This window comes from Apiotrichum porosum (genome assembly GCF_003942205.1).
Source record: "Apiotrichum porosum strain DSM 27194 chromosome Unknown scaffold_1, whole genome shotgun sequence".
Classification (NCBI taxonomy): Eukaryota; Fungi; Basidiomycota; class Tremellomycetes; order Trichosporonales; family Trichosporonaceae; genus Apiotrichum; species Apiotrichum porosum.
The window spans coordinates 2,252,127-2,266,413 of NW_021167108.1; the positions used below are offsets into that span (position 1 = coordinate 2,252,127).

Here is a 14,287-nt window from a genome sequence, read left to right on the forward strand (position 1 = left end):
CAGCAGCCCCCGTTCTCGCCGCAATGAGAGGAGGCTGAACGCGCGGTTGTCCTGAACGCGGCGCGCGCGCGCGCCCATGCACCAGGAAATCAAAAATACGTGGACATTGCATGTGGCGCCCCCCCCAGCTTCACCCTGGTAATGTCCAGCCATCAGCCTCGCGGTCCTGCACCCCACCAAGCATATTGAGGTGTTGTGGACAGTGAGAGGGGTACATGTGCATAATGTACACGGCCTGCGCGCTCTAGATGTCTACATCGGTGTCACCGTGAGGAGCACAAAGGTTTATCAAAGTGATGGCATTCTGGACGTTTGACACACGCTTTGTACATTACAAACCCGCGCGCCCCAGGCACACACGCCTTTTTCCCTGCAAAACGCAACGCGTTGGACATTTGCGCCTATTTGGCCAATTGGCCTCATTGATGCTCACAAGGCGCCCGCAGTCCCTCCCATGCCTACCATTTTGCCCCCGCTTCCAACGCCACCCACCCGCTCTGGCGGCCCTCTCCGGCCCAGCCCGTTCGGTTTATTCGGTTTGCCACCTACCCGGGAGAGCGAGGGACACTTGCTCATCTCTTTTCCAACACATTCTCCATTTCAACCCACTCGCCTCCGGGCTCCCCACCCCCCTTCCATCATGCCTAGCTCAAGAGATGTCGGCCGCGTCGTCATGGACGGTAAGCTAATGCCTCGTGACTTGCAGCTGACAGCCAGTGGCATTCTTCGCTGCGTCGCAGGTAGCGCTCTACTACGCGTTGCGGTACGTCTTGTCGTCGCTTGCCGACACACCCGGCGCAAGCAAGAAGAGCAAAGAGAAGGGCGAATCGCTCCTGTCGCAGACCGGACTGTCCAAGGAACAGCTGGCAGCCCTCGACCTCGACGAGTACGAGACGTCGATCGCTGGCGAGATTATCCCTCCCCAGGCGATTGACACCACTTTCGAGTCCATCGGTGGACTGGACGAGATCATCAACTCGCTCCGCGAGACCGTCATCTACCCGTTGACGTACCCCGAGCTCTTTGCTGCGGGCGGCTCGCTCCTCTCTGCGCCCCGCGGTGTGCTCCTGTACGGCCACCCAGGCTGTGGAAAGACGATGCTTGCCAAGGCGCTGGCCAAGGAGAGCGGCGCTACGTTCATCAACCTCCCTCTTTCCTCCCTCACCTCCAAGTGGTTTGGCGAGAGCAACAAGCTCGTCAACGGCCTGTTCTCGCTTGCGCGCAAAGTCCAGCCGTCCATCGTAAGTGTTGCCCGTGAAACCCAACCCGGATATGCGGGAATTCGGGTTTGGGCCCATGACTTTCCTCTGTCGTGCTGTCCGCTGACGCGGCCCAGATCTTCATTGATGAGATTGACTCGCTGTTCCGTGAGCGTTCGCAGGCCGACCATGAGGTCACTGGCATGCTCAAGGCCGAGTTTATGACCCTCTGGGACGGCCTGACCTCTGGCACCGACCGCATCCTGGTTCTCGGTGCCACGAACCGCCCCAACGACATTGACCCGGCAATCCTCCGCCGCATGCCCAAGCGCTTCGCCATCCGCCTCCCCAACTATGAGCAGCGTCTCAAGATCCTCTCCCTCATGCTCTCGCACACCAAGCTCGCCTCTGGATTCTCCATCGAGGAGCTGGCGCGCCGCACCGACGGCCTGTCGGGCTCGGACCTCAAGGAGACGTGCCGCAACGCCGCCATGGTCCCTGTCCGCGAGTTTATGCGCGAGAAAGGTCGTGCGGGCAAGGACGGCCTCGAGGCTGCGCGCCGCGAGGGGTTCCATGTCCGTCCTCTCGCCCTCGACGACTTCGCCATCCATGATTCGCACCAGTAAGTCACAAGTGATCGGGTTTTGTTCGTCCACTCACCTGCGCCACAGATACCACTATGTAGACCCGAGCAAGAAGCGCGCACCGCCAGGCGCTTACGTTGACCCCGTCGACTAGTGCGCGAGGTGACCGCGGCTTAGAGGAGGAGGTAGGTGGTTTTAATATCTACTGCCAATCACCCACTGGTCAAGACGGACGCAGAACACTTGTCCAGTATCTACCCCCGCGGCTCGCAGAGCCGAGCGCGGCCCGGGACTGGGCACCTAGACACCGTTGTTGCTATAGACTGCATAGGACACATGCATACCTACTCTGGCCACGGGGGCGCGCCCGTACATTCTCATATACTACTGGCCAATGGCCAATGGCCGTCTTCAGATGTACGCGTCATGATGGCGCTTGAGGTCGCCATGTTTGCGCGTTTGCGTGCGTCAGAGGGTGTGTGTCAGTGAGATCGACATGTTCCAACCAGCGTACACAGTACACATTCCAAGGACGCCGACGAGGCGACGATGGCGCCAGGCAGGCGCAGCATGATCGTCTCCGGGGCCCGCCACGACGTGAAAAACGCACGGCACGTGAAAATGAAAGTCATGTCACCAGCCCCAGGTCTAAGCCATCAGACTAGACTGCCTCCCCGACAAACCCCTCGACAACCCCTCGAGGCCCTCGAGGAGCAATGTTCCCAAGCCATGCGCGCCCGGATGTGTGCGCAACCGGCGGCCCGCGTACAGAGCTAGGAGCTACCACGGCGCGCCGCCATGTTCGTCTCGGCGAGAGAACCAAGAATAAACTTGTTGCCCGCCACCACGTCGCACTGGCGCAGCTGGCAGGACGCGAGTGAGTTGCCAGCGGGCTGTGGGCTGTGGGTTGTGGGTTGTGGCATGTGGCACCGCGACGAGAACTGGGACGGACCGGTGGGGGGACCACCCGCGTTGTGTGAAACAAGGTCTCACTCGACACAGCGAGCCGAGGACTGTCGTGGGCGGAGATGGGCGACGGCAATGCCTGTGGCCGATGAGCGGAGCGTGAAGCTGCGACGGGGCCGTGGGCTCGGACGCACCTGGACTATAGCTGGGTGACACTGGGCGCAAACGACCGACCCCAGCACGGCCAAGTCGTTGTCCATCGACTGGACACGGGTGCCACAGTCCAGCGTCCGGGGCATTGGCACCCACCCCACCATTGACACCCACCCACCCCCGCGCCCCCGCCCGTCAGTGCTGCCGGCTTGGCTACAAGAGTGATGCATGCTATGCTAGCTAAACCAATGCCTTTGGATCTCTGCCGTCTGGGCTCCGCCCCGCGCCCCTTCTTTCTCCTTTACTGCTTCCGTCTCTCTCCTTATCTCTCCTTCTCTCTAATGCTTCTGGCGCTCGGGCTCCTCCTCGACGGGCAGGGTCTCGAGCCAGCGCTCTGCGGCCTCGGACCCGCGGAACACCTCGTGCAGGACCTGGCGGACGTCGTCGACAAAGACAAACTCGATCCCGGCCTTGACCGACTCGGGCACGTTTTCATCAATGTCAGACTTGCACGCTGCTGGGACGACGAGTTTCTTGATTCCGGCGCGGTGCGCGGCGAGGATCTTCTCCTTGAGGCCGCCGACGGGGAGGACCTGGCCGTGCAGCGAGATCTCGCCGGTCATGGCCACGTCGGGGTTGACGCGGGTGCGCGTGAACAGGGACACAAAGGCAGTGAGGATGGCGGTGCCTGCCGAGGGGCCCTCTTTGCCGATACCGCCCTCGGGCATGTGCAGGTGGATGTCGCGGTCGTTGACGGTCAGGTCGGCCTCGGATTTGGTGATGCCCAGGAGGAAGGCGTTGGCTTTGACCCACGACAGGGCGATCTGCGCCGACTCGCGGATGACCTCGCCGAGCTTTCCCGTGAGCTGCAGGCCGCCCTTGCCGGGCATGCTGGTGACCTCGATGGGCATGACGGAGCCCGACCCGTTACCGAGGTATCCGAGACCCGTCGAGACACCGGCGGGCGGGGCCTTGGTGTACAGCCTGTCCTTGTGGTAGACGGGTGGGCCGACATAGTCCTTGAGGTTGTCGCGGGTGACGCGGACGTGGATGCCCTCGGGGATGGTGAGGGGCTCGCGCACGCGCGTGGTGACGTGCACGCGGTCGGGCTCCTTGCCGGCGTGGTCGCCGGGCAGACGCTCCGACTGGGGCTTGACGTCGGCCTCCTGTGTCTCGACGCTGCGGTCCTTGACTTCGGGCGCGGCCTCTTCCTCCTCGGCCTTGGGCTCGGGCAGCGCCGTCTCGCCCAGGTCGTTGACGATGCGGAACGCCGCCTTGCGGTAAATCTTGTCAATGTGCTTCTTGAGGTTACGCACACCCGACTCGCGGCAGTACCAGCGGATGAGCATCTCAATGGCCTCGGGCGAAATGTCAATGTCGACGTCCTTGAGGCCCGACGCCTCCTTGGCCTGCGGGGAGAGGTACTTTTCGGCAATGTTCATCTTCTCGGCCGAGACGTAGCCGTTGACCTCGAGCACCTCCATGCGGTCCAGGAGCGGGGCCGGGATGGTCTCGAGGACGTTGGCAGTGCACACAAACAGCACGCGCGACAGGTCGACGGGCACGTCCATGTAGTGGTCGAGGAACGACGTGTTCTGCTCGGGGTCGAGCATCTCGAGCAGCGCCGACGCCGGGTCGCCGTTGTGTCCGCGCCCAATCTTGTCGACCTCGTCAATAAGGATGAGCGGGTTTTCCGTCGCGACCTTTTTCAGCGCCTGGATCGGCTTGCCGGGCATGGCACCAATGTACGTCCTGCGGTGGCCCTTGATCTCTGCCACGTCCGTGAGGCCGCCGACCGAGAAACGGAAGAACTGGCGGCCCAGGGCACGCGCAATCGACTTGCCGATTGACGTCTTGCCCACACCGGGCGGGCCGGCGAGACAGATAATCTTGCCCTCGACGGTACCGCGGAGCTTGCCGACAGCGAGGAACTCGAGGATACGGTCCTTGACGTCCTTGAGGCCATAGTGGTCCTCGTCGAGCACCTGGGTGGCGTGCGCAATGTTGAAGTTTTCAGGCGAGTGCACGCCCCAGGGGATCTGGGTGAGCCAGTCGAGGTAGTTGCGGGTCACGTTGAACTCGCTGGCGGCAGGCTCGAGGTGGACGAGCTTGTTGAGCTCTTCGTCAAAGACCTTTTTCACGCCCTCGGGCATGGCGAGCTTTGCGGCCTTTTCCTTGAAGCGCTCGACGAGCTTGTCCTTGCCGTCGCTCTCCATGCCGAGCTCCTTCTTGATACCCTTGAGCTGCTCCATGAGGTAGTATTCGCGCTGGCGCTTCTGGATCTTGCTCTCGACGTCGCGCGAAATCTTGCTCTGGAGCTGCGCGTTGATGAGCTCCTTCTTGAGGATCAGCAGCGCCTTTTGCAGGCGGTCCTCGACGCTCAGCGACTCGAGCACAGCCTGCAGGTCGTGCACGTCGCCCGTCGACACGGCAGCCGCGAAATCGGCCAGCTTGTCGGGCTCGTCAAACACGTTGGCGGCAGAGTTGCTCATTGTAAACGACGCAATCTGCTCGCGGAAGATGGGCTGGAGCTGCGCAATCTCCTTAAAGACGGCCAGGATCTCGCCCATGATCGCGCGTACCACCTGCGAGTCCTTCTTGTGCGGCTCGAGCACGAGGTTGCTCACGTTGGTGAGCGAAATCTCGGGCAGGAGCGGGTGGAGGAAGCCGATCTGGGACTTGGGCGGCTGCTCGGCGTCCTCGGCGGCGGCGGCAGCGGCGTCGGCGTCAAGCTCGGCGGCCTCGCCTTCGGTAGCGGCGTCCGTCAGTGCGTCGCGCGTCTCCTCGACAGTCGGCACCTCGGCCTCAAAGCTGGCCACCTCAGCCTCTGCCTTGGTCTTGGCGTCGGCACCCTCGGCCGTCGTGGCGGCGTCAGTCGCGGTCGCGGTCGACGTCTCGCCCTCGGCGACGGCGTCGGCGGTGGGGGGAGGGGGAGCTGCGGGCGGCGCGACGAGCTCGTCAATGTGGATGCGGCGGTGCGGGTACAGGACGGCCGTGAGGGTCTCTGGGCGGGGCTCGACGTCCTCGGTGTCGGGCTGGCGGCTTGCGTCGGCCGACGAAAAGACGCTGGTAATCTGCGCAAACACGCCGACGGGGTGGACCTGGTCCATGGTGGTGATGACGTCGCTGTCGCTGTCCGAGTCCTTGAGCAGGAACGCGCCAATGTACGGCTGGCCGTGGGCGATGAGCTCGCGGACAGCCTTGATGACCGCCGGCGAGGTGATGGTCACGGCCTTGTAAAAGCCCGGAAACAAGGGACGGCGCGTGATAGGCAGCGCGAGGACCTGCGGGTACACGTCTGGGACCGAGGGCTTTGCAATCTCCTTGCCGTTGCCGCCCTTGCCGTCGCTGCTGGCGGCGCCGGGAGCGCCAGGCGCAGGCGGCACGCCAGCAGACGACGACGCAGCGCCGGGTCCGGAAGCCGACGACGTAGACTTCTTGTCCGACTTGGCAACGACCTCGGCCTTGCCGTCCTCGCCCTTCTTGCTGGCCTCCGCTGTCCGCTCCTTGGCCGGTTCTGCCGCGGTATCCTCTACCACCTCCTCAACGACCTCCTCGGCCTCCTCCACGGCGGCCCCTTCCTTGTCGTCGTCCTTGCCCTCGTCCTCGCCGTTCTTGGCCGAGTTGACCCACCGCTTGTCCTTGAGCAGACGCGCCGACGCGTGCAGCCCACGCGCGCCGGCGGGGACAGCAGCGACAGCCGCAGGCCGTGCGTGCCAGGAGAGGTACTCTGCGGCAGCGCGCGACGGCCCGGCAAACGGCTGTTGTTGTTGGTAGAAGCAGCGGAGAGCCGCGGTCGACGACGACGACGCCGCGCGCCGCGGGGCCGACGAGCGGGCGGCTGCGCGGAGGGGGAGCATTGCGCGAGTGCTTTGTAGTTTGTGTGGATGTGGGATGTGGTGGTGGTGATGCTGGTGCTGTCTAGGGGTGTGGTATAGAGATTGGGATCTATGCAAGTGCGAGAGACAAGTGAGAGATAGACAAAAGGGAAACAGCGCTTGCTCATCGCGCGTTGACCTCCACCGCCCGTGAGCATGACTCACGCGATTGAGACGAGGCAAAGGCTCCGCCCGGGGCTGCGGCGAGCCGAAGGTGGCCGAAACGGTGGCGAATGGCGAATTGCGACGCTCCATTGGATAACACTGGAAGGTGCCACCAAATGTCACCTACCACAACCATACACACGCTGCTGCACGGATCTTGGACAGAGTACTGCATCGCTTTAGACCCAAGTCTCGCCCGGCAGCTCATATGGAGCATGCGGGGAACACTACGAGACGGATATTCAAAAAAGAGTAAAAAAAAAAATTGTTCGAGAGAGATATATTAACGGGTTTGTGGTTTCTGGCTCACACACACCCGGTAGCAAAGTAACCAGAGGAGGGGACAGTTGAAATTTCGGCTATTCGGCCGAACAGGCGAACAAGAACATGTGGGTAATCGACAATGCTCGTTTCAACGTCCACCGTCAGACGCACGGCGCGACAGACGCGACAGCATCTCGCGTCCAATCTTGAAACGCTCAATGTCGTCGTTGTCGTCGTCGCTGTCGTGCTCCTCCTCCAGCTCGCCCGAAAACACAATCACGTCGCCCTCGGACTCTTCGTCAGAGTCGGCTTCGACGGCGGGCGTGCATGTAATGATCGGAAGCGAGGGCACGGACGAGACAGTCGACAGGACAGACTCGGTCGGCGACGTGGGGGGCTGCTCGTACTGGGCTGCCTTTGGGGGAGTGACGACAAGGGTCACTTCCTCAGAGTTCCAAGTACGGATGGGGGAGTAACGCTTGGACTGCGGGGTAGAAGGAAGCGAGCCCTGGCGGAGCGGCGCAGAACGCGGAGGCCTGTCGAGGGGGAAGGTCGAGTGACGCTTGTCCACGGGGAGAGGGGTGGGGTAAAAGTCGAGCAGGACATCACCGGCCAGAGGGGGCATCGACTTTGGGCGAGCAAGGTTGAGACGGCCGTTGGTACGCTCGCGGAGGAAGGGCGCGAGGCGCGACTCCTTGGCAGGAGAATCCGGAGTGGCAGGCCTGTGTGCGTGCATGGCAAACTCAAACGAGGAAAGCTCGTCGGTCGGCGTGCGGGGGCCCTCCGAGTCTTGCGAGTCCATCGAGTCGGAACGCGAGTTGCCGCGCACGGCAGTGACATCGGGCGAGCGGTTCATCTTGGCCTGGATCTGCGCAAGAGAAGGCATGCGCGCAATGGCCCTCCGGGAAGTGGGGGTCGCCTGCGAACGCAGGACCTGGGACGGGGAACGGTCCGACATGGTCCGCGAGTGCGAGGGAGTCCTGGGCGAGCTCGACGTGGACCTCGACGCAAAGTCGCACGCAGACATGCGAGGGCTACGGCCGTGGCCGAGTCCCGCCATCTGGGCAAAGGTGGCGTCAATGGTGTCGACGGGGGAAGGGTCGGCCGAGCGCGTGGTGAGGATGGTGACATCCTTGTAAGTGGGGGTCGAATCGTCAATCGCGGCAGCGAGGCCGAGACCGATGGGAGAAACAGAATGAGAATAGTCGTGGGTGTACGACTCGAATTCAGGCGATGCAGGGAACGTGGGGGCTGTGGAGGATGTGTGTGAGCAAAGTGATGGTGGTGGTGTGTGATCGGCGGCCGTATTGTGCCACCCACAGGTGTGTGTGTGGCTTGCGACGCGCCTTATCACATGCTTGGAACTCACTCTTCTTCTCGCGACGCTCTTTGGCGTGCTCGACGACCTCCCAGAGGGGACGGCCGCGGCCAGCAAAGCTAGCGACACGGCGCGTCTTGACCTTGGGCCAGGAGGCGACGTTGGCGTTGCCACCCCAGTGCGAGTCGAGCGCGGCGGCGTCCATGAGACAGTTCATCGACTGGCCAAACGAGGGAGAGTTTGGTCCCGACTTGAGCGCCGCTTCGGCGACAGAGTACGCGACCGGGAAGATTACGTCTGGCGTCGAGCGGTGCTGCAGGTGCTGGGGAGGGCCCCACGCGGTAGAAGAGGGCATGTAGAGGGCGGTCATGATTGGGTTGTTTGTGGTTGGGTTTGGGTTCAAGAGTTTCGTTCAGGGTGGGGGGGTTGCACGAAGATTGCAGTTGTTGGAGACCAGCTCGGTTTGATGGGGCGTTTGTTGGGCTGTGTGCCGTCAAGGCTAGGTTGCCAGAACCTGGGGAGGGAGAGAGAAGAGGTGTTGCAGACCGCTCCTTGGGAGTCGGTGTTGGAACAAGGAAGGGGGGTTGGTTGCTGAACTGGGGACTTTGTATGGGTTAGCCCCGGCGGTGGCAACGACGTGTGGTTGACAAGGATAAGGGGGTATTTGGACGCGCCAGGCAGAGGGGGAGGGAGGGAGGAGGGGGGGTATTGGGTGGTCGTGACGAGGACGTTGGTGCAGGAGACAGAGGTGGGGAAGAGGTTGGGGGGAAGGATGGGGGATGTAGGAAAGAGAGGACCCCGTCCTAACGGTTGGGAGAAGAAGAAAGAGGAGGATGACAACGAGGACGAAATGGGTTCACAAAGGGGATACTTTGTCGTCGCCCAAAACGCAGGGGCTGGGGGGGGGGGGGGGGCACCGACATTGACTGCTGCTGCTAAACTGTGGGTCATGGCGTCTTTGCATGCTTGCTGGGTGTGCTTTCGAGCACCCCCGAAACGCCCACGCCCGCAACGCCGCCATGCGCGCGCGCCAGAACCCACAGCAGCCAGGAGCAGTGGTAGCAGCCATATGCCATCCCTCCCACGCCCGTTGTGCCCAGCCACACATCCCACGCCGCAACAATGACAGACCGTGCGCACAACGGGGTGGGTGAGAGGCCATGGCTGGCATGGCTGGCTGGTGGCACAACCCCCCCCCCCTGCCCCTCGCTCTCCCCTGCCCGCTGCAACACCATAGGGTTCACAATGGACGGGCCCCGGTGGGAGACTGGGCGTGTATATCATGCGCCGCCATAATGGCAACACACTGACACTGGTATCGACTCTGCATGCACTGCGCACTGCACGGATGGTAGGTGGGGTGGGGGTTGTACAGCCCACGGCTCCCAGCAGCGTGTGCACGAGCCACACGCCCCCCAACCAGCACCCACCCACCCATTATCCTCTTGAGCGCGCTCTTCCTTCCCCTTGCCCCGCCCCTGCTTCTTTCTGCCACCACCACCACCACCCCATCATCCCTTACTTGTCTCTCACCACCGACCACGCCTGCCGATCGGGGGCGGACACTCACCGTGATATGGGGGCCACGCCTCTTGCTCAAAACGACCGGGGAGAGGGGAGGGGCGGTAGGTAAAGGCAAAGGCAAATGTTACTTGACCAAAAGACGGAATACGGGCCAAATGACGTCCCAGACGGATGGCAAACGGGAGAGGGTTTAACGGTTCACAGAGGAGAGAGAGGGTGGAGAAAACGGCAGGCGGGCCTGTCGGTTGGGGTGAGAGAGGAGTTGGGGGGGGGGGCGTAGTTGCGTGTGTGGGTGTGGGTGGGTGTCGCAGGATTCGTTCTTTGCAGAACGAGGGGCTTGCTTTGACGAGGCGAATTTGACGGGGTTGTGTGGTAACGAGTGTGAGTCGGAGAGCGAGAGCGCGTGTTGAGGGCGGTCGTGCACTGCGATGTGTTGAACGGGAGCGAGGTGGTGGGGGGGAGTGAGGAGGCGCCGTTGAACCAGCAAGCGGGCCAGATGGGGGATGACAGAGAGAAGAGAAAGGAGAACACAAAGGTGTTGCAAGACGTTGGTTGGGGTGGGTGTGCAGGACGGCGTCGCCTGGGGTGTGTCGCCGGGGTCGGTTTGGTTGCATTGGCTACTGGCTGGCTGCAGCTGGCTGGCTGGCTGCCTTCCCTCCCTCGTCCCCCTGCTGCGTGTGTGCGCGGTGTGCCGTAAGATACCCGCCTCCTCCTTATTCCCTCGTCGTATCTGTTCCGCTGTCCTGCTGCTTTTTGCTCACGACGGCACAACACGACGAGCCAAAGGGGGGTCCCTTACTCGCACCTTTTTCTCGCTCTTTCGTGTGTCCGTCCCTGTGCCGTAGTTTCCGACCCTCGTCCCTCTCCTGGCCCTTTTTGGTCGACGCGTTTTTCCATCCCGCACATGTGCCTTGTCGGCCACCCCACATCTCATTCTGCCTTAGCGTGTCGCCTAGCGCGTTGCTGCTGCTGTGGGTGGGGCCTGGGTGGTGTCCTGTTTCAGACGCGCGCACGCCGTGTGTCGATCCCTTTCCTATCTCTTGCGCCGGAATCCCTCTCCACCCCCCCCCCGCCAACGGCCGCCGACGCATCCTTTTTGTGACAGAACGTCTCCACACGCAAGAGCAAAATGACCAAACGCTTACGGCGAAACCCACATACTGCCTTCCCGCATGCACGGGGGGACGGTAGTTGTGCAAGTGCCTCTTGTCGCATGTTTGGCCCTCCCCTCCGCCCTTAGCTGGAACGCCGTTTGGCACACACCGAACGTACGCCATAATCCCCCCGAGACACGAGACGCGCACGCGCTGGTGGGCCCACGTCCGCTCAAGGGGGGGCTTTCTTCCATGGGTGTGCCAAACAGACGCCTCCTCCGCAGCCCTTCTCTCCCCTCTCCATGTTCATGTTGCGTGCACACCCATCTTTTTTCCCCCAGCTGGTTGTGCACACTGCACAGACATGGTGTCTCGGGCGCGCCGTCCATTTCCTTCAGGCAGTCAGGTTTGATCAGGTGCAGCGCGTATCCAACCCCTATACCCCTCCCCACTCCCTCGCTGGCAATGTCGCCGCGGGTGCCCAACAGCTCAATGGCTCAATAGGACCAATAACCCCATAGCTACAATAGCCCCCGGGCCCTACACGCCACCACCCAGAACGCAGGTCCGCAGGTCGGTGGATCGGTGCCCTCGTTGTGAACTGGGAGGCGCACGCGTTCGAGGCCAAGGGGATCGTGAATACCAGCAAACAAGCCAACATGCGCCCACAACTCAGGCCACTTCAGGCTTCTTTCACCTCTCGACTCGAGGTCGTGCAAGGACAGCCTCCTGGCAGAAGGGCACTAGGACACACAGAAAAGCCACGAGGTACTACTTACTGTACTTTTTGTGTCCAGCCAATGCCGGCCACCCCACTCATGGCCACTCATGCCACCTTGACTTTCAGGTTCAGGATCGTTTTGTTAGTTTTTCCGGCACCGTCAAATGCGCATAAAGAACACGCGATCTGTGTAGCGTGTGCGCAGTACATTCATTCAGTCGGTTGTGTGCAATGAACCCGCCCCCGCTTCTCTCAGATGCAACCCTGTGCATACATACACCTCTCCAGACGCGTCGTCGCGTGCGGGGGTGTGGGTAGGCGGTGTGTGCACGTCTGCGTCCTGAACAGAACGAACACGACCGCTGGCTGCTGGCCTGCTGGATTTGAGGCGGCGGGGCCGGTGTGCCATTGTCCCACAGACACATGGGGACAGGTTGCTTCCCTCGCTCAAAACCTGACAGCAGTGGCCGTGCTCCCCTTCCACCAAACGCCTCCTGGGTGCCGCCACGGAAGCCGAACAAACCAAATCACCCCGTGCGCGAGCAAGGACGCGAGGGAGGAGTCTATGTACGTATTGTAGTGTTGCTGGACAGACATGGGGAAACATGGCGAATGGGTGGGCCTGGAGACGGCCAAAACAGCCACATGCGGGCGTGCGACACGCAATGGTTTGGCGTGGGATGTGTGGCTGAGGGCGGCTGAGTGGCAGTTGTTTGGATACAACGTTTTGACGACAACTGCACGACTGCCCCGATGGACTGTATTGTTTTTTCACCGATTGGCGGTTGCAGGCAGGCCACTTGCGCGCGGCCGCGCACTCGGCGGTCTGTGGAATGGAATACACACGCACGAGGACACGACGACACGACGACACGAGATAGCGAGCAACTGCCGGACTGGCGTACGGGCGGCCGAGTTGGCGTTGTTCGCCACAGCCTTCCCATTGCTCTGGCACCCAAAACGCCAATCACTCCTGCCACTCGACAAAGTTTATGACACGGAACTGGTAGCGAGCATGCCAGCACCGCTTCCTCCTCGGTATTACCTTGGCATTGGCATGTCTGCGGATCTGCGTGCTGTGAGTTGGTTGCTCGTTTCGGCGACCGGTGATATAGAGTTGGGTCGCTGTTCCATTGCACCGACCGCGCGGAGGTGTGGCATGTGGCTAACGCAGCGCGAGAAGAAGGGACGCCAATGGTACACGCCAAACACAGACGTACAGTACAGCACTAGCCACTATAGCCAAGCGTAAAAGACGTCAACAGTGGGCCAGTGGGCTGTCTTGTCATCCTGCTGCCACAAAGACAGTAGAGCCGTAGAGCCAGCTGCCAACACGCGTCACTGCCGACCAAACCAAACACTATTAACCAGACCCCACTTCATCTCGACGTCAGGACACGCGAGTGGACCCTGCGGCGCGAACTGGGCACGACCCGATCCGTTCAGGATCCAGGAGAGCCAGGGATAAGAGCAAGATCGCAAGAGGAGCCCAGGAGCAATTTGCTTGGAAACCCTCCCATTCCGCAAACCAGGACCCAGTACGGACCCTGGCCATGGCCCTCGTAGCACAATTAACCCCCCACAGCAGCAGCTTCTGCCAGTGCGCCAGTGCTGCTGCTGCTGCTGCTGCCTGCCAGTCCCTTTTCGTCTTGCACATGTGCACTGCATTGGGCTTGGCGTGCAATACATAGGAATAGGAAGAGGGTGGAGCGAACGCGCGTCACCGAATATCCGGTCGGTCCCGTGTGTGGGGCAAGCAGCATAAGGAAACACACACACTCGTCGTCGGAAACGACCAGAAGGGGAAAGTTCGGTGCGAGTGGAGCGGACCACGGTGACGTACTGCCTCCTACGAGTTAGGTACAATGCCGGCCCGGGACGTCGACCGGAAGGACAGAAGCACCCACGCAGGTGTGTGCCGTTTGCAGAGGAGCGCGGGAAGGCCCAAAGGCGGCAGGTAACAGACCGCAGACAAGTAGCAGAAATTTAGAGGTCGACCGGGAGCCACAATGGTACAATGAACACTGCCTATACTGCAGAGTCGATCCTGACGTGCCCCCACTCCCCACTGCCATCGTTGGTCTCCTTGCTCAGACCTGAAAAAGTGGTCGTCTGACGGGGGCAACACCGACGCATCCTGCAGGACGGAACATGGGTGGCTGGGGGTTGTCGTTTCGTGGCACCCGTGGCACTCATGTTGGGACGATGGGATGCGTCTCTGTCATGTGCCTTTTTTGTGCTTTCCTTCCAACGGGCATGTTCCCGGTCCGAAACCCCGATCGCGGTCGCCATGACGAAGGACGCTGGTACGCTGATAGGGGGGGGGGGGGGGGATTGTGCGTGGCATCGACGTGTACTGTAGTTGCGATCCCACGGATGCACAGGAATGTTTGTTTGCCACGTTTTTTTGGATGAGAAAAACGTACACTCTACTACGTAAGGTTTCCAGCATCGCAACATGTCAGAGAGGATCAGATGTGT

At 61.7% G+C, this 14,287-nt stretch overlaps 3 protein-coding genes across 3 annotated transcripts; 1 reads left to right on the forward strand and 2 right to left on the reverse strand.

Annotated features, from left to right (window-relative positions):
• Positions 1-640: 640 nt before the first annotated feature.
• Positions 641-1,937, forward strand: EHS24_000808 (uncharacterized protein; the record flags this gene model as incomplete). Its single annotated transcript, XM_028616625.1, has 4 exons — positions 641-680; positions 745-1,241; positions 1,337-1,821; positions 1,871-1,937. 4 exons carry the CDS (start codon positions 641-643, stop codon positions 1,935-1,937), a joined length of 1,089 nt encoding a protein of 362 aa, XP_028480482.1.
• A 1,243-nt stretch (positions 1,938-3,180) lies between these two features.
• On the reverse strand, positions 3,181-6,702 carry PIM1 (ATP-dependent Lon protease pim1; the record flags this gene model as incomplete). The annotated part of the gene is made up of 1 exon (XM_028616626.1): positions 3,181-6,702. The coding sequence occupies one exon, from the start codon at positions 6,700-6,702 to the stop codon at positions 3,181-3,183; it is 3,522 nt and encodes a 1,173-aa protein (XP_028480483.1).
• Positions 6,703-7,297: 595 nt separating this feature from the next.
• Positions 7,298-8,837, reverse strand: EHS24_000810 (uncharacterized protein; the record flags this gene model as incomplete). Its single annotated transcript, XM_028616627.1, has 2 exons — positions 7,298-8,400; positions 8,519-8,837. 2 exons carry the CDS (start codon positions 8,835-8,837, stop codon positions 7,298-7,300), a joined length of 1,422 nt encoding a protein of 473 aa, XP_028480484.1.
• Between the last annotated feature and the right edge of the window lie 5,450 nt (positions 8,838-14,287).